The sequence below is a fragment of the Clinocottus analis genome, unplaced genomic scaffold (genome assembly GCF_023055335.1).
Source record: "Clinocottus analis isolate CAN_PGR_092001 unplaced genomic scaffold, fCliAna1.0.p SCAF_11, whole genome shotgun sequence".
Classification (NCBI taxonomy): domain Eukaryota; kingdom Metazoa; phylum Chordata; class Actinopteri; order Perciformes; family Cottidae; genus Clinocottus; species Clinocottus analis.
Genome location: NW_027175832.1, coordinates 11896364 through 11914931, shown reverse-complemented (window position 1 = coordinate 11914931; position 18568 = coordinate 11896364). Strand labels below are relative to the sequence as shown.

Sequence of the window (18568 nt, the reverse complement as noted above, 5' to 3'; positions counted from 1 at the left end):
TGACATGTTGAGTGTGTGTCTGTGTGTCTGTGTGTCTGTGCGTGTGAGTGTGTTGTGACTAACCTGTCACATGGATGTACTGGGGCTTGTTCTCAGAGGGGAAATTATACGAAGAAGCAGAAAACTTGTCGTGCACGAAGCCGAATCTGGTAGAAGGAGCAGAGCATTTACACAGTTTTGCATAATTCAGACAAACTATGTGGTTGGGACATAGGACTTTGTGATTGACTAGATTTAAACGCACTGGCGACTTGTCCAGGGTGTACCCTGCCTTCGCCCCTTGACAGCTGGGATCGGCTCCAGCGCCCCGCGACCCTAATAAGGATAAGCGTTTAAGATAATGGATGGATGGATGGATAGATTTAAACAGGGGTCACCAACACGGTGCCCGCGGGCACCTTGTCGCCCGCAGGGACCACGTGAGTCGCCCGCGAGAGAGAGATAGAGAGAGACGAAAAATATGCTGCGTGCTTTTCAATGGGTTTTGCTGCTTTCAGCTAACAACATTTTAAGCTAACAGCTATCAGTTTTAAAGCCCAACAGTTCATGTACATGCGGGTCAAGACGAACAGGCTGCAGCCTGGAGCTCCATAAACAACGTTTCTGACTATATCGAGAGTCTCTAGGCGCAAGAGGAAATGCTGATTTTAAAAGTTCACTGTACGCCGTTAACAGGCTGCTGCGCATGCGCGACTCGCCGATTCTTGGCATTTTGCCAAAAGCCGATCTTCATGAGATATCCGTGAGGTCTTTTCTGCTGTTGCGTCTTTTATCAGAAAACAGACCTCAGCTCATTAAGCATTAATTGAGAGTATGTATCAAATCTACAACCCTGTTTATTAAAGATGTGTAGAGGAAAGCAGCTCACTGAGCCACTGATGCAACCTAATGCTCACACATCTGCACCTATTCTGTTTTGTTTTGCAAAAAATAGCGTCCTTTAAAAAAAAGTACCTTTAAATGTTAATAAATCTCAGATATAATTTTGTTGAACAGAGCATACTACATCTCGTTTTAAAGCCTGCTAGAAGATGGTTAATAGTACTTGTATGCTAGACGGCTATTACCAACAGTTTAGTGTAAGGTATACCATCTCATACTGTTGTCTCTTGGGGCACAATTACAATGGTACCAAAGTGTATCGGTACACCTGCTGCTAGGACTCGACCAGAGAGCAAGGTCTACGTGGATACAGACACACACACTTCTAAGTGATGCTTGGAAGGTTTTATACATTATGGGATTGAACATTTGACTCATTGAAGAAATATTATGCAATGTCAGACAATGAAATGAAGGAACAATAGTGGTAGGTCTTTCACTATGACACGAAAACAGCAACAGCAGCACGTGTATACCTTTAGCTAGCGTAGCATGAAAGTTATTGATGTGCTAACGTACTCTGCTAATGTTAGCTACATAGTTTTTAATGTAGAAACTCGGGCTGGGCAAAGTTGAAAAAATGTAACTTATTAATTGCATGATTTTTCTGCGATTAATTGCATTATGTGCCAAATGCAATAATGAAGTAAAAACTAGTGCATTGCACGCTTTAATTTTAAAGTAATGGTATCAGAACAATATAACAGGCACTCTGGGAGCAACAGCAAGTTAACATACGTACATATATACTATAGTATACAAATCAGTAAGGGTCCCTGTGAGGGACAAGCCACTCCTTCTCTTGTCCATGTTCAGTCTGTTGCTTACCTTAAAGATGTATGTTAAATACCAGCAATTGGTTAACTTTATACAAAAGCAATAAATGCTTTTCATGTTTTCCAGTTCAGTTCAGTTTTTCTTACTCAGTCTGTGTTGGCTCGAACAAGTGCACTGAAGTGTGGTTATATCAGGTGGAGATGTGAAGGACAGCTGACAGGTAAGAGAGGATCTGGATCTGATCAGTGGCAGCTTTGCGCATGTGCGATTAATGTTCAATCTGGACATTAAAGTGCCTGCATCATTTCAAGTGTTGATTGTACAAAAAAAAAAGTTATTTGGTCCACTCCCAGCCTGCAGCTGGGAGTGGACCACATATGAACGCTTTGTGAGGCGGAGCGGCTCGCGCCAGCACCGCTGCTCGTTGAGAGCAGAAACTACATAACAATGCGTGCTTTTATGTCAGGCTCAAGTCGACAAGTTGTCAACACTGCCTGTTGGTGAGGCTATAGAAGCGCGCACACATACATAAATCATCTTCAAAGTAAAAGCAATGTTGTTGTCTTGCATTTATGGCATGCATCTCATTTATTTATTTTTCATTTTTAATTGACCTCACACGGACCGGACTGGGAGAGCCGTAAGACGCCCAGATCTGAACTACGTTCTCTGGTAGAGATTTAAAGTGCAGCACCTGTGTGTGTGTGTGTGTGTGTGTGTGTGTGTAAGTGATAAGACCCTCCCAATGCAAAAAAAATGCAAATAACGCATGATCAAATAATTAACGCCGTTAATAAAGGATTGCTCAGCCCTAAAAGAAACGTAACGTTTTAGAAATGTATATCTCCTTCCACCTCTCCAGGTAATAACTATTACACAATGTTCTTTAACCACGACAAAATGAAGAAACTCTGATGAACCATTGATGAATCCATGGAGCATAGATGGGTCGCTGTCGGAGCTGGACGATGCTGCGCTATGTCTGCTTTTCAATGGTGGGACAATTATTATGCAAATAAATACTCACTCAGCTACTGCTGATCCAGCAGGAGTTAGCCACATACTTACCAAGCTAGCTGGGATGTATGCAATGGTAAAATATAGTAATTGTAATGTTCTAAACTGATTTTAATGTTTCTCAGAGATGTTGGAAGCAGATGGTGAGGGGGAAAGTGGATCAAGGGACTGTTTTTCTTGTGTATGTACATGAGAAGGGTCGTAAACAGATTAGGGAGTTTGTGAACTGATGGGGGTGTTGATTTCCCAGGCTAAAGGAGATTGTGACTTCTTTGATCTCAAGGACCAAGAGACAAAGGGTCGAAGTTGGGCCAGTAGTTGGTGTTTTTCTTTGTCCCACAGTGGTTTGGAGGAGTAACCCTGATCATGTATAAAGGAGGGCTGTGACTGTTGGTTCTTTGAATTCTGTATCACAGACTGCTTTGGGTGGCTGTGGCATACCTTTCCTTCTTGCAAGAATAAACAGACAAAAGACAATTTTGATTCAGAGATTTCATTCCTCCTTAGCAGATCAACTGAGAAAATCTTCCATCATATGTATCACACAGTTATTAAGAAAATGTAACTTTTGTTCGCGCAAATGAAATGATCCTTTGAGTGATAACATTTCTTCAAAACATTGGAGGTACAAAATTAATTTCCTGTTATCAAAATGTGCAAAAATAAATATAAAACAACAATAACCTGTAGAGTATGGCCTCCTGAAAGAGCTGCATCCGGTCCCAGTATGTCTCTGGTTCAAAACCTGTTGGATATGTTCAAATGGACAGATGTTGGGACTGAGCTGACATACATATCACAGACAGGAAATCAGCCAGGCGGCTTCTGTACCTTCAAACAGGTTGTCGCTGGCGTTCTTCAGCAGACAGTGGATGTTGAGAGGGATGAAGAGCTGGGCTCTCAGTGGATCTCCATACAGATAAGACGTCAGCGCGAAAGGAACCTCCAGCACTGGGACCAACAGGAACCCACAGGAGGCTGCTTTCCTGTGCCACCCTTGGACCTGATAGATGATAAGTGATTAAAAAAACGACAGGACCTCTCTTTGGATCTGCCACTGCCTCCTACTTTGTATTCAACTAGGCAACAGCAGGAAAAGCTGTACTTCTCTGTGACCATCAAAATACGACGGTGCATATTTCCTCAATGCTTATGTGACACTAACTTCCAGACAACCAAAACAGCTACGATGCTGTTGCTCTGTGTTTCCTTGTGTTGGATACAGAGCATTTGGGTGGTGTTTTAAAATAATTTGTTGATGTCTAAGTGATCAGGAGGTATTATAGTGTCAGCGCTCCACCGGGAGGGGAACTCCACCAATTTCACAAATCATTTCAAGGCAGGTCAAAATAAACCTTTTGTGAAGCAGTGCCAAACGTGATTACGGTAATTCAGAATCAGCTTTAATGGCCATGTATGTATACATATACATGGAATTTGACTCTGGTTTCACTTAGCTCTTCTAATTGCCTCAAGTGATGTAACGGAAGTCAGCATCTGTTGGAGCTGACAACTAGAAGTTTGAAAGTGAAATAAATAGTGGCTCGAGGATAGGATCGGCGCCACTACTGGTGTAACATCCAAATGTGTGACCAAACTGCGTTGGACAGAGTAGCATTGTGGGTTGTAAGCACTGGGTTTTTGACAAGATTCTGACCGACGACGCAATCTTGGAAGCGTAGCACCCTCAAAACCGGTTTCCCTAAAGAAACATCGTGAGCAGTGTCAAGACCGTTAGCTACTATCGTTATTCGATATATACATATTGGGGCTGGGCAAAGTTGAAAAAAAAATTAACTGATTAATCGCATGATTTTTCTGCGATTAACACACACACACACACACACACACACACACACACACACACACACACACACACACACACACACACACACACACGTGAGCACTGAGCACAGTCACAGCTGTGGGCAGAGACTGTCAAAAAATATGTTGCATGAAAAGCAGATAACGATATCTGCGTTTTAAGTAGGGCTGGGCAAAGTTGAAAAAAATTAACTGATTAATTGCATGATTTTTCTGCGATTAATCACAATTAATCACATTATGCGCCAAATTCAATAATAAAGTAAAAACCAGCGTATTGCACGCTTTTATTTTAAAAGTAATGTTATCAGAACAATATAACAGCACTCTGGAGCAACAGCAAGTTAACTTACATACATATATGTATAGTTTAGTTTATACATCTGAACAGGTAATGTTCAGAAAAGGGTCAAAGTAAAAGAAAAAAAGTATAAAAATGAAACGTGCGTTTCTATCATTTTGATGTTCTTTTTTTTTTTGCTCTGAGACTGAGGCACTGGCTGTGAAGATGTTTTGAGGGTCAAAGTAAGGGTCCTTGTGAGAGACAAGCCACTCCTTTTGTCCATGTTCAGTCTGTTGCTTACCTTAAAGATGTATGTTAAAGACCAGCAACTGATTCACTTTATACAAATGCAATAAGTGCTTTTCATGTTTTCAGTTTTTCTTCCTCAGTGAGAAAAGTCCAGCCTGTGTTGTCTTGAACAAGTGCACTGAACATCTTGTGATGTGTGGAAAGTTCTCCTCTTTGAGAGAAGAGTAAAGATCCAGAAGTGATCCTGAAGCGATCCCTTAAAGTGCTCTGCCATAGTGGATCAAACCACAGGGTCAGGACGGGTCAGGAGCTTTGCGCATGCGCAATAAACTTTCAATCTGGACGCGGAGCCTGCTGGTGTGTGAGCCACCAAATATATATATATATATATCTATATATATATCTATATATATTTATATATATATATATATATATATATATATATATATATATATATATATATATATTTATATATATATATATATATATATATAGATATATATATTATATCTGCTAAAAAAAAATGCTTTTCCTGCTTGTCCTCTCTGCTTGTTCACCTCTCTGCTGCTTGTGCACGTCTCTGCTGCTTGTGCACATCGTGGGGCTAGATCAATTTGGCCCAAAAAAGGCGGGTCTAAGAAGCAGTTCAGCCAATCACTGATCAAAGAAATAAATGAGAGACATGGATGTATGGATAAGTTATCCAATCAGCATCGGAAAAAAGACTTCCGGGAAGGCCAGTCTCAGGTTGGCCCCAGACTGCTCGATCCTGTCCCTCTCGCGCTCGTCAGGGCAGAAGAGGCGCGTACCGCCCACTTTAACAACATGACAGTGTCAGCAGAGTCCACCTGGTCCCAGATCAGCCAAAAAACTCGCTTGCTGGTGGATTATGACTTGCTTGTCTTCTGACGACGCTTTTCACACAGAGGATTACGGAAATGTGGTGAGTGAAATGCTGGCTTTGTAACTTATTTTTTACATGTGCACTCGTATTTAATCATACACAGCACTGCTCTGTTGCTGCTGCTGGTCAGACCGGCGCAGCAGCTCTGTGTGTGTGTGTGTGTGTGTGTGTGTGTGTGTGTGTGTGTGTGTGTGTGCAGGCTTTTAATGTTGTTGGATAGTTTTGGTATTACTAAATATGGTTGTTTGGTGGTATTTTGGACAACATGCATTGTTGACTGGTTTAGGCTCGTAATTCGGTCAGTCAGGATCGCGAGCCCTGCATAACGGCACAATTGCTCCACGGAGTGGCCGCGCCTTTTTCTCTTGTCAAAGTAGTCCAAATAGCTTTGCAGGTCAGTCCACACATCCTGTGTGACCTCCTCCATGCCAGTAATAGTGAGATCGTGCTGCGTTTGCCCTGAGGCTGCAATCTGTAGATCCCCGAGGAGTCCACCAGACACAGGTGGTACTGGCGCCGGGGGAGGGAGTCACGGTGCGTGCTGCGAGCAGGTGAAGCGGCTTTGTGCGTCAGGCTCCGTGCATTGTTCAACTGCAGAGTTTTCCTTTTTTTTTCACGTCATACGGTGAAGCGTTTTTCCCCCAGCCCGGCCGTAATGTGGACTATACGGCATGCAGTGAAGGCCTATGGTAAGAGATATATATATATATTTATATATTTATTTATTTATTGTCGAAGCTTTTGACAACGCTTTTGACAAAGCTGCTTGTTGCTGCCTCGTTGCTTGTTGACAACAGAAGCTACCAAACAATTGTCAACAAGGAAGTAAAAGTAAAAGCAGTGTCGTAAAATTTCATTCATAGCATGCATCTTATTTATTTATTTTCCATGTTTGATTGACCTGACGCGGGCCAGACTGGGAGAGTCGTAAGACGCCAGGTCTGAACTTTGCCGTCTGGAGAGATGTCAAGCGATAAGCCCCTCCCAATGCAAAAAAAATAATAATAACGCAAAAAACAACAACATGCAGTTAACGCATGATCAAATAGTTAACGCCGTAAGGATTGCCAGATTAATCTTGCGTTAATGCGTTAATTTGCTCAGCCCTAATATATATCCTTTGATCCTTTGAGAATGACTTCTGACCCATTGACAGTTAACCAAAGAGGACATCTGGTTACCATCTCAAAGAGCACCGCAGCAGTGACGGCCATCCAGTGAAGCTTGATCTCAAAAGCGGCGTTGAGTGAGAAGTTTCCATGGTAATAACAGCTGCACCACTCAGTACGGTCACTGCGGTTGTTGACGTCCACATCCAGAGTGACCGTCTTCTGCTCCGGGACTGTAGCAGCTGGAGGGACAGACAGAGAAAGGGAGGGAGAGGTGGAGAGAGGAAGACAGGAAGCAGAGGAAGCATAAGAAGGGAGGATGGGTGGCATGATGGGCCGGCAGTAGGCATGAGAGCAAGTGGTTAGAACAGCAGAAATGTCTGCATTAGAGGTTATGTAGATCTCCAGGTGTAATAGAGAGCATCTAGAACAACAAATATGCTATGAATGCAGCCAGAGTCTCATGAGCAATTGCAGGACACCAGGTGTGAGATGGAGAGCATTCATCGTGCAAAGTTGTTGCTTTAAAGAACTCAAGTATTTCTAAATGTGCCAAGTGGAGCTTTGACTGGTCATACGAAGCGAGAGCGGAGGCATTGAAGAAACCTTGTCACAGCACGCTGTGTTGGGGTAAGATTTTTGAGAGCGACAGGCGAGGATGTGGCACACCACAGAACTACTGATCCACAGCCACTAACACCATGCACTGAAACACCACACCCACCCATCACTGCTCCTGGGTCAGCTACACATAATCCCACGGCATGCACTAATTGCAAGGGACGGGGGATCCCATCGACCGATGATGTGGACTGATCACTCCACAGCTCGAGGTCGGAGACACTTGTCATGCTATACACTGGAGAACACACCACCAGCTGTTCAGATCTACAGGCCCCCTCTTCCCCTCCCCCCGCCCCTCCAGGAGAGCTGGATCCAGCATCTCTATCACACAACAAAGAGATGATGTGGATGATGACAAATATGATGTCATATAATGTCATATAATGTTATATGATGTCATGGAAGCAGTTCTGCGGCGAGAGTAAGAATCCCACTATGTGAGAAAATTATGAATTTGTTGGAATGGTAAGTGGTAGTTGTGAACTAGAGCTCATTATATTTGGTTTAAATAACTTTGTTTTTAATTTAGGAATTTTTTGTTGTTTATTTAGAACATTTATAAACAAATTTGCCCTGGCTTTGGACTGTAACGATTTTTTATCAATTGCATTTCCCCAACAATGTATATTAGTGAAAGAATTGTCTGCCCTATTGAGTGAGGAGACCTCACATACTCACTCTGTACCTCGGAGGTAAAAACCTCACCTCGATCAGGAAAAGGTTGTGGAGGAGGCATTAAACCTCTTGACTTTGTCTCGTCCTCTCTGAACAAATGCACCCTCTGTGCTTTGTGTGATGTAAAAACTGGAACCAGACAACTCTCTGAAGTATAGACTCATGTAGAATCTGCATCAGACTAGATCAGGGAGTAGTGGGCATTAAGGAGGACCTGGGCTGGGTGTACCTAGCAATGCGGCGGCCTGGCTGCGTCCTCCAAAGCTGCGGCTGAAGGAGCTGTGCCTACTTGCATAGGAGGCTGGCCGGCTGGGCAGCCATGGCAGGAGGAAGGCAGGGAGGTCGCAGGGTCGGTGCTCCTCCAGCACAAAGGCCACCTCAAACCACTTCCTCTGGAACAGAGCAAAGTCCTCCAGGGCTGCAGCGGACCAGCCTCCAGCCGTCGTGGAGGGAAGCTGGGAGGTCGGGCCTGCAGAGGAGAGGACAGCCATGAATGTCATGACAACACCCAGTGGATTGCATTTTCGCATTACCTGGCATTACAGATGCTGTGGCAAACCAGGGGAAACTGCCAGTTTGTACTTTTACTATTTGTACTTTTGTAATGTGTGAAGCCAGCAGGCTCATTGTTGGGTTGACACAAGCACTTTGGCTTGTTTCACTTGAAGCAAGAGAAGCTCCTCCAGGTTCAGGAGAGCAACTTCGGAGCGCCTTGCAGGAGAGCTACAGTTGCCATCTTCAACCTGGGAGCGTTTAAAACTAGGGCTGGGCAAATTAACGCATTAACGCAAGATTAATCTTTAACGGCGTTAACTATTTGATTATGCGTTAACTGCATTTTTTTTTGCATTATTTTTTTTTGCATTGGGAGGGGCACTTTAAATCTCTCCAGACGGCGTACCTCAGACCTGGACGTCTAATGGCTCTCCCAGTCCGGCCCACGTGAGACCCGTGAACGTGTGATCCACTATGGCAGAGCACTTCAAGGGATTGCTTCAGGATCACTTCTGGATCTTTACTTTTCTCTCAAAGAAGAGAACTTTCCACAAATCACAAGATGTTCAGTGCACTTGTTCAAGCCAACACAGGCTGGACTTTTCTCACTGAGGAAGAAAAACTGAACTGGAAAATATAAAAAGCACTTATTGCTTTTGTATAAAGTGAATCAATTGCTGGTCTTTAACATACATCTTTGAGTTAAGCAACAGACTGAACATGGACAGAAGAAGGAGTGGCTTGTTCCTCACATGGACCCTTACTACTGAACAGTATCTGTTCAGAAAAAAAAATAAAACAGATTTCTAAACTATATATGTATGTATGTTAACTTGCTGTTGCTCCAGAGTGCTGTTCTGTTGTTCTGATAACATTATTATATATAAAAGCGTGCAATACACTGGTTTTTACTTCATTATTGAATTTGGCAATTAATCTCAGAAAAATCATGCGATTAATCAGTTAATTTTTTTCAACTTTGCCCAGCCCGATTTAAAACGCAGATATAGTTATCTGCTTTTCACGCGACATATTTTTTGACGGTCTCTGCCCACAGCTGTGACTGTGCTCAGTGCTCACCTTTGTGTGTGTGTGTGTGTGTGTGTGTGTGTGTGTGTGTGTGTGTGTGTGTGCACGCACATGTTTGTAGGCATCGGGGCGGAACTCTGCTGTGCCCGATACAGAGATCAGAGCAGAGGAGAAGTGTTAGCGCGCAACCATGAGAGACAGATATAACATGCTGTTGTGATCAATAACATGATCCGTTCAGTTTGTTTAATAAAAGAACAAGTGGTAGACCTGTTCTATTGGAAAGAGAACCTTAAATGACTTATTGTGATCTTGCGCTATAGAGAAAATGACATGGGGAATCTCGCATATAATACCCCTGGGTTGCCACAATACATATAATAGGAGCACATGTACCATCTTTCTCTCCCACGATCCTGTAGAAGTAGAATCCGTAGACGAAGGTACGCATGGCATCTCCAGAAGCGTGGGCCACCACACATTCATCCAGCATCTTCTACACAAACCAGACACAATTTCTTAGCAGTGGGTCATTGTACAAACATACTAACTACATGTGACATTTGGAGTTAATAAAAGCATAATTCAATGGTCTTCTCTCAGCACCACAATTGTCTTGTTTCTCTTATCCAAACACAAACTAAACTATAAAACAAAATCAGGGTAAGGAGCAGGAGTATTTCTAACAGCGACTTCCTGTTGCATGGCAATCTCACAGTGACAATAGGACTCCAGAACAATTTGGTTAATACTCTTCTGGTTGCCCTCGTCGTCTCATCATCTGTTTCTTGTCTTGCTACACTCCTTTTCAGTGATGTGTCAATGTAACAGTGGGACATGCAACTCATACCTGCATTATATCCACAGCCATCCCCTGTGTGGCCACACCCTCCACATTGTTGACCAGCCAATGAACAACCTCTGCACTAATGAAGCAGTTGAGAGGGAGGCCTTTCTGCTCTGGCAACAGCTGTACACCTGTCCTGCAATACCAGAGGCACAGACAACGAAACGCAAACTCAACATGTTAAATCATCTCCAGACCTTTTAAATCTGCTTAATTTATCATGAAATAATAAGGGAACAGGCCACACCTGGCCATCAAACCATTTGTAAGGCCAATAACCTTTGAGCCTCTAAAAATGTTGGGGACTGTGTAAAAATGTTGGATTACTAAAAGGTTAATACCATAGTTTTGTTATGACAATTACAATAAAGCAGAAAGTCTACACTTCAACCACATTTTAACTGATTCATCTTAAATCCATCTAAAGTCATGTAAAGAGGCAACATTTAGATGAATTAAATCCAATGAATATAAAATGTATGTACAAGACCACATACTGGTTACAGTAGCCACGTGACAGATTCTGATGGGGCAACTGGTTTTCTTTATAGGTGTCAAATCAGCAAAAGCCAGAATATGTGAGTGGACGTGTAAATCGTTAGTGACTGTAACTCAAACATACCAGGACCCGAACGCACACAACAATGAATCTTACGTGGGATGTTTGATGGCCTCGAGGATCTCCATGAGTGTTGAGGAAGAGGACAGAGAAAGGGCTCCCGCTAAAGACTGCCCACTGTAGACAGATACACCACAGGTCAGTGCTCCCGGTTACACTACCTGTTACTGTTCAGGCAGACCGTCCAAAATCCATCATCAAGTTATTATCAGCAATTCTCATTGGTTTGAGAATTTGAAGCATTTACTGGTACATTATAATTGAATAAGACTTTATCAAACAAATACATGTAAGATACCATTGAGTTATGCTGTCTTGTCCAAGTGACCTGTAATCCTGGATATGACCATAATCATGTATTTAATACCATCTCTGTAGTAGAAGCAATAAAAGTCCACCTGGGGTCTGAGGTGCTGCTGCTGGCTGCAGTCTCTCCTGCAGGCTGTGCTGCTCCAGTCGTCACTGCTGCCTGCACTCCTTTCTCTGCAACCTCGCTGGCTTCAGCAGGCAGCTGCACAGGTCGAAGTACTTCACTTAGTTTGCCGTTTTATTTAATGAGTTCACCAAAGAGCACATTCCATCCAGTTCATTTAGCCATGCACATGGTTCTAAATACCCACTGTAGAGATATCAGACTTTGAGATTTATGCCGCCACACACGGGGAGGTGAACTAAATTCTGCTTGTGGTGCTCAGTGCTCCCATAAAAACATATCATTTACAAAGAGTTTGTTTTTCAAAAACGGTGTTGCTGTTATCTGGATAATGACCAGAGAAACAGGCTCTATGTGTTTCCTGTGGTCTATTCAGAGTGCAGGAGACCCCCCTTTTTTTTAAAAAGACACATTTTCTGTTGAATTTTTAAATACTCCGAGCACCATATACACCATCCTTTATTGCAGAGTGGGGCAGCCACTTCAGAGACAGATATCTCAAAACCTGGATGAATACCAAAAAGTCTGAATGGGCAGGTAACAGTGGGATACCTAATAAACTGGCAACTGAGTAAGGTTTGTGGACAAAAAAGTATTTGACAGTCAAATGAGACTGCAGTAATCTTAAGTTGTTTATTGTGAGTAAATGTGTCTTTTTTACCAACGGAGTCATGATATGTCAGGAAACAGCAGCGGGCCTAGGCCCAGTTGTGTTACAGAAGGTTAGTCTGACCAGGACCACACAACATGTATTACTCACTGATTTTAGGATTGCCTTTGGAGATTAGAATTCAGGCCGTTCAGTCACTGCCACTGTGTGGTGTAAGTGCAGTCCCTCGAGCTCAAGGGCAAATAGTGAAGGAAACACATTGGACTCGACTATTTTCAACTGCAACCCATATTTTATGATCTACGATTTACTCAATTCCTATAAACTACACTACAGCATTCAGTCCACACTTTGCCTACAATATACTCAGATTTCAAATTTATTTTGACATCTGACATCTGACAGTTCAACCCTAAATCAACTCATCAATCTAGATTGTTTTGTTGTTTCTTATGTCTGCCTTCTCTCCCCTCTGCCTTCTCTCCCCTCCCTCTTGTTGTGAGCAGTTTCATGTCGGAACTATGGTTGAAAGAAAACAGGGTCTCCTCTTAACATATAAGGCACGTTATCAGGGGTCTTGTTATTGGAAAACCCAAGAATGAAATGTCTGGAAATACAGATAATACCTAACTACGTCAGATAGTTTTTTGTCATCTCACTGCATGTTTGCGTTATGTTAAAATTTTTGTCACTGAATAACGATTTATATCTGAATGATTAAACTGTGGGGAACTGCCAACACCTCACAAAGGTAATGGAAGGATTACATGTGATCCTGGTGTGAGAGTCAGTGTCAATACCTACTAGCTGCACTGGGGACAAAAATATGGAATCTGACGAGACACAGCAAGTCAAGCATCATGTGACTAGCACCAGAGGGTTTATGCATACCATGCACATGCAGCAATGCAGAGGGAGTTAGGAGGGGAGGCAAATGTAGGGACGGACACCCGGACACACACACACATGCACGCACACACGCACACAGACACACTGACCTGAGAGTGATAGATGTAGGAGGAGCGAGGGCTACGTATAAAATCCAAAATAAAGGTAGTGTCCTGTCAGTGCAGGAAGAACATAACCCAGGATCACACACCCAAAGCCCAGTGACAAGACCAGAACACAGCATAGGGGGAAAAACACAGATGGAAGGAGAGAAACCAGAGCAAAAGCACCACACTAAAACCAGCAAAGAAGAACCATTTTATCCAAGTATGGGTTGCCGATTAAATTACACTTCGATGCATCTGAAGTGCCTGAAGCAAAACAATTTATTCTAAACAGATGTCACAGTTGCTTACCTTGCGAGGGCTGTCCACATATGTGGGAGCTGTGGCAACACTTGAGGGCTCACTGGTGGCTGTTGAGGGCTTTGCCTGCTGCTGCTCCTCCAGAGACCTGGGAAGAAGCAGAAAGAATGCCGTTTAAATTGATATTCGTAGCTCCATCGCTTACATCACAACAGTCTGCAGTGCCAGAAGACACTCACTTCTGGTTCTGCTCCATCTCCAGTAAGGCCGATAGAGCTGATGTGCCTTTTTTGCCTTGTGGGGGCGCCACAGGCTCTGTAGAGTACGGGGGGAGAGGACCTGTGACCTGCAGTCCTTTCATTGGTGTGCCCTTCTGCTGTGATGTAAGAGCCAGAGAAAAAGAAACAGAGGAAAGTGTCCACGTCAGCATCTTAAGATACAGCAAATACAAATGTTTACAGAGCAAATGTGAAGAGATGTTTGTGGCTGCCACACACATATTTATTTATGTACATATATTTATTTATTTACATACATACATGTGTGAATATAGAAGGTAATTATTTTGCAAAACAGCTGCTGTTAGTGTTATATTATTCAATATTATAGGGTTGTTGTAGTTTTAATGTTAATGCTGGAGGTGATCAGGATGAAACAATTTTCTGTTCGGTAGTAAATTCAGCCATTATCAGATAAATGAAGTGGAGGAGAAGTGCAACAGTAGCAGAGTAGAAGGGTGAAGTGGCAAAAATGGCACAAACTGTGAAGAAAGAAACAGCTATAAAAGGTGTTTTCATGTGCAGCGTGATGTAAACTAGGAGAGCCTCACTCTGATGATCCTGTCGGAGCGGTGGCGACGCCGAATGCGATTCAGACCTTCCAGGAAACGGATGAAGCCATCCAGAAGAACCCAGTCCCCACTGCCACTTATCCCAGCACCCGCTCCCTCCCCATAAACATCCCAGTGTCCCTCCCCGTCTGCCACCCGCCTAGCTCCTCCGGCTGGCAGCAGGAGGAAGCGAGTCCTCCAGAACTTCAGAGAGTCGATCAAACTGGAGGCAGAAGAAAGGCATAGGTACAATGTTCTCACAGTGTGTTTATGAGAGTTAACTCATTTAAACTCTGTAGAAAACATGTGTTGGTGTCCACCTGAAGTCCTCTGAGCCAGTAGAGCAGATGTACTGGTCCAGGTAGTTCCACTTGTATTCCTCCAGTCTCTCATGGCCAAACTCCACCCAGCAGGATACAAAGTGGGCATCAGAATGTGGTGGACACAGGCTGTAGCTGTACTGGATCTGTGCTGACTCGTACGGGTACCTAAAACACACACACCAGGATCAAATAGGAGTCCCTTTTGCTGGTCAGTATTTATTTTAAGTAGGTAAAGACAGTGGAGAGCTGACAGTGGATGAGGGAAGAGAGATGGGGCATATCCATGTGGAGAGAGCACTTCTCAAAAATATGTGACTCAGAACATAACTGACACTGGTTCTCCTTTTCATGTGTATTCAGGGAGCAGTATAGATAAAGTCGACTGTAAGCAGCTCCAGCTGAGTTACAGCAGCTCTCCTGTTGGACAATTAAAGGGAGGGTTGGGTTTTTTGACTTGGAGTTGTATGAGGTTCTGATCCATAGTCAGTGTATTATGTGTGTATCTAGATAGCGGTCAGTACGTCTACTACAGCTTGGACAAACAGACTGGAGAACCAGCCTGTTTCAGTCCTGATACCGATGGTGATATCTGAGCTTTTGGAATCAGCCGAGACCGATTACTGATAAGATACTAGTGTTGAATTAATCAACTGTATGCTTCACTGACAGGATCCTTCTTTGTCAGGTAACATATGGCTCAATTTAAACACTGCTTTAACAACTATGCAAGAACTAAAAATAACAAATACATACAGAAATATAATTTACTTGAGCAATAAGGTACAAGAGGCAGTACTGTATCGTCAATAATGTACTGTTCAACGTTGTTATTGTCAGTCATTATTGACAATACCTTAAGTAAAAAGAGTTAAATGACAACTAACGGTCGCGCAAAATCTACCTATTGTTTTGAGTGCGCACTGATATGGAATGCTTAATACAGTACATCTGTGACTCACTCTCAACCAATCAGAATGCTTGATTTCATCTCCCCGTATTTTAATGAATTATATCATCACTATAAAAAAGACTTTGGTTAAATTGGTTAACCCGAAAAAAAAAAATAGAAAAAAATAAATAAACAGGAATTCCAACCTTTGTAATGCAGCCAAAACATCGGTCAAACATCTTGCAGGAGTACAAAATGTTTATACATGTTTTTTCTGCAATTAATTGCATTATGCGTTAAGTAAAAACTGGTGTATTGCACGCTTTTATTTTAAAGTAATGTTAACAGAACAATATAACAGGCACTCTTGAGCAACAGCAAGTTAACATACATACATACAAATATAGTTTATAAATCTGTTTTCTTTTTTTTGTGAACAGGTACTGTTCAGTAGTAAGGGTCCCTGTGAGGGCCAACCACTCCTTCTTTTGTCCATGTTCAGTTTGTTGCTTACCTTAAAGATGTATGTTAAAGACCAGTAATTACTGAGAACAGAAACTACATGACAATACATGCTTTTTCGTCAGGCTCAGGTCTGCAAGTCGTCAACACTGCCTGTCGGTGAGGCTACGGAAGCGCGTACGTACATAAATCGCCTTCAAAGTAAAAACAGTGTCGTTATATTGCATTTATGGCGTGCATCTTAATTATTTATTTTTAATTTTGGATTGACCTCACACGGGCCGGACTGGTAGAGCCGTAAGACGCCCAGGTCTGAACTACGCCGTCTGGGAGAGATACAGCACCTGTGTGTGGAAGTGATAAGACCCTCCCAATTAAAAAAAAAACCAACAACATGCAGTTAACGCATGATCAAATAATTAACGTTGTTAATCGATTGAGAAATTAACGCGTTGTGAACGTATTAACTTGCCCAGCCCAAATAAACATAGAACTGAATGAAATAGATCGGCTCCATTGTCCCCGACATACAATCCATCTATTTAAATCAGTATCCCATCTCTGTGCTGTTTTAAAATGCAGTGTTGGTCATCATCTTCAAAAACATTTTGGATATTTTGGTTGAAATAAAATTCTCTGACACAAACAAAGACAAACAAAGTCCATCCGCTCTCCTTAAAAAAACTTCAGCGACACGGTTGTGAATTTCATCAGCAGATATTAACGCTAGCTAGTTGGCCGTTAACATGTTGTAAACAAGGCGTCTCTCGCTTAGAGAATCAAAAGGTGAAATCTGATTGGATGAGCTATACGTAACAAGCTATCGGGCAAGCCGTTTCGCTGGCCTGAGCTGAGGAACAGACAAAACAGGAGCTTATGCAATGAGAAAATAATCTAATAGGGAAAAAAAAATTATAATACATGTTGTGTTTTTGTGAAAAACTATAAAATTAGAAAATAGATATAACTTTTTAAAAAAAAGAAAGAAATGGAGCTATAACTTTGTGATTCTGTTTAGGCCAGCAGGGAAGGCTTCGTGGCCCTGACAGCCCGCAACTGGTAAGTATTGAACAGGTACTGTGAGTACGAACAATAATCATGTTCGTTGTTTACATTTATTATGATCATTTTGGGGGTGTGAAATCTGTAGTGTTTTTGGGGCAGGCCGAAAGGGATTGGCTGTAAATGTTGCCGACTTGGCAACTTTGTCAACAATTTTAGGAGCAAGTGCTGCTACTTTCATTGGAGAAGAGTTAGTAAATTTGTGCTGGATTTTTCGGTTTGATAGATTTAAAAAACAAGCGTACTCTTAAGATTACCAATCCTGCCTTTATGGGGTTGGTTAAGTTTCACCAAACCCCCACAATAGCATTAATAAACAAAATGATCGAGGCAGCAGTAGACCAGCAACTGAGGTAAAATTGCTGTTTTTGTCAAAGTAGTCTGGTCCGAGACAACAGTCCCAGTTCCCCTTCGGAAATGACTGACTGATGACAAGATAAAGCTGTGAAAATATGGCATACACTACACTGATATAGATTTTTTTAGGTGTCCAGAAGAAGATTTGCTGCTGTCCGAGTTAGGGCTAGAGATGGGTATTGTTTGGGTTTTTTTCCGATAACGGTGCTAAATGGTGCCTGAACTGATACTTTTTTATTGGCAAGGCCATTTTTTTTCTTCAAATTGAACAATATAATAACTGTTTAAAGTATACTATAAATATACATAAAAACAAAACACTTCAAACTAAGGCTTCGAACTTTTTAACTTCAAACTATAAATATATATATATGTATGTGTATATATATATATATATATATATATATATATATATATATATATATATATATAAATTAATTAAAAAAAAATAACAGACCAGGATACGGTGGCCTTATAGGGAGCGTTTGCAACAGAACTCCACTTGAAAATGGTTGGATTCTTACAAAGTCTGCTGCTTTACTGGACAACAGGTCATCATTAATATAAATTGGAGAGCTTTGTTCCAACAAGCCGAGGACGGCAAAAGCTCCTGCACTCATGTGTTGTGTTTCGGTCCGGTAGGTACCGGACGTCTTGGAACCGTTGCCATATAAGCACCGGTTCTCGGTACCCAACCCTAGTTAAGCTTAGTTTATGGTTCTGCGTCAAGTCGACGTCGTACCTACGCCAATGACGTGACGCCGTCGTTGAGTTCTGCGTCGAGGGACCATGTTGCTCTGCAATTCACCGTCATGCCGCCGGGGAGACGGGGTCCGAGGGGGGAGGGTTGTGACTGTGTAGCTGTGTGGTTTCAGGGATTATAGCCGAATCTTTGCTTGATTTTTTTGGAGGTGCACGTCAGGCTACAGCGTAGGGGTCTGTGTCAACGGCGTAGCTACGGCATTGACTTGACGCAGAACCATAAACTCAGCTTTAGGGCTGCCAGGAGTACTCAC

The 18568-nt window shown here is 42.4% G+C and overlaps 1 protein-coding gene across 5 annotated transcripts in view; it reads right to left on the bottom strand.

Annotated features, from left to right (window-relative positions):
- Positions 1-18568, bottom strand: part of depdc5 (DEP domain containing 5, GATOR1 subcomplex subunit) — a 47930-nt gene that overhangs the window by 1693 nt on the left and 27669 nt on the right. For 2 of the 5 annotated variants that reach the window (XM_068599730.1, XM_068599745.1), the window contains exons 29-42: positions 14780-14947; positions 14460-14682; positions 13870-14006; positions 13682-13778; positions 13376-13438; positions 11733-11845; positions 11371-11451; positions 10719-10851; positions 10265-10364; positions 8574-8813; positions 7118-7287; positions 3508-3679; positions 3361-3421; positions 64-146 (exon numbers count right to left, since the gene is read on the bottom strand). In XM_068599730.1, the coding sequence (XP_068455831.1) occupies positions 64-146; positions 3361-3421; positions 3508-3679; positions 7118-7287; positions 8574-8813; positions 10265-10364; positions 10719-10851; positions 11371-11451; positions 11733-11845; positions 13376-13438; positions 13682-13778; positions 13870-14006; positions 14460-14682; positions 14780-14947 (1841 nt within the window). Of the gene's footprint in view, positions 1-63; positions 147-3360; positions 3422-3507; positions 3680-7117; positions 7288-8573; positions 8814-10264; positions 10365-10718; positions 10852-11370; positions 11452-11732; positions 11846-13375; positions 13439-13681; positions 13779-13869; positions 14007-14459; positions 14683-14779; positions 14948-18568 lie in introns of those variants that run through there. The other 3 variants (XM_068599736.1, XM_068599754.1, XR_011079954.1) reach the window with 3 other exon arrangements.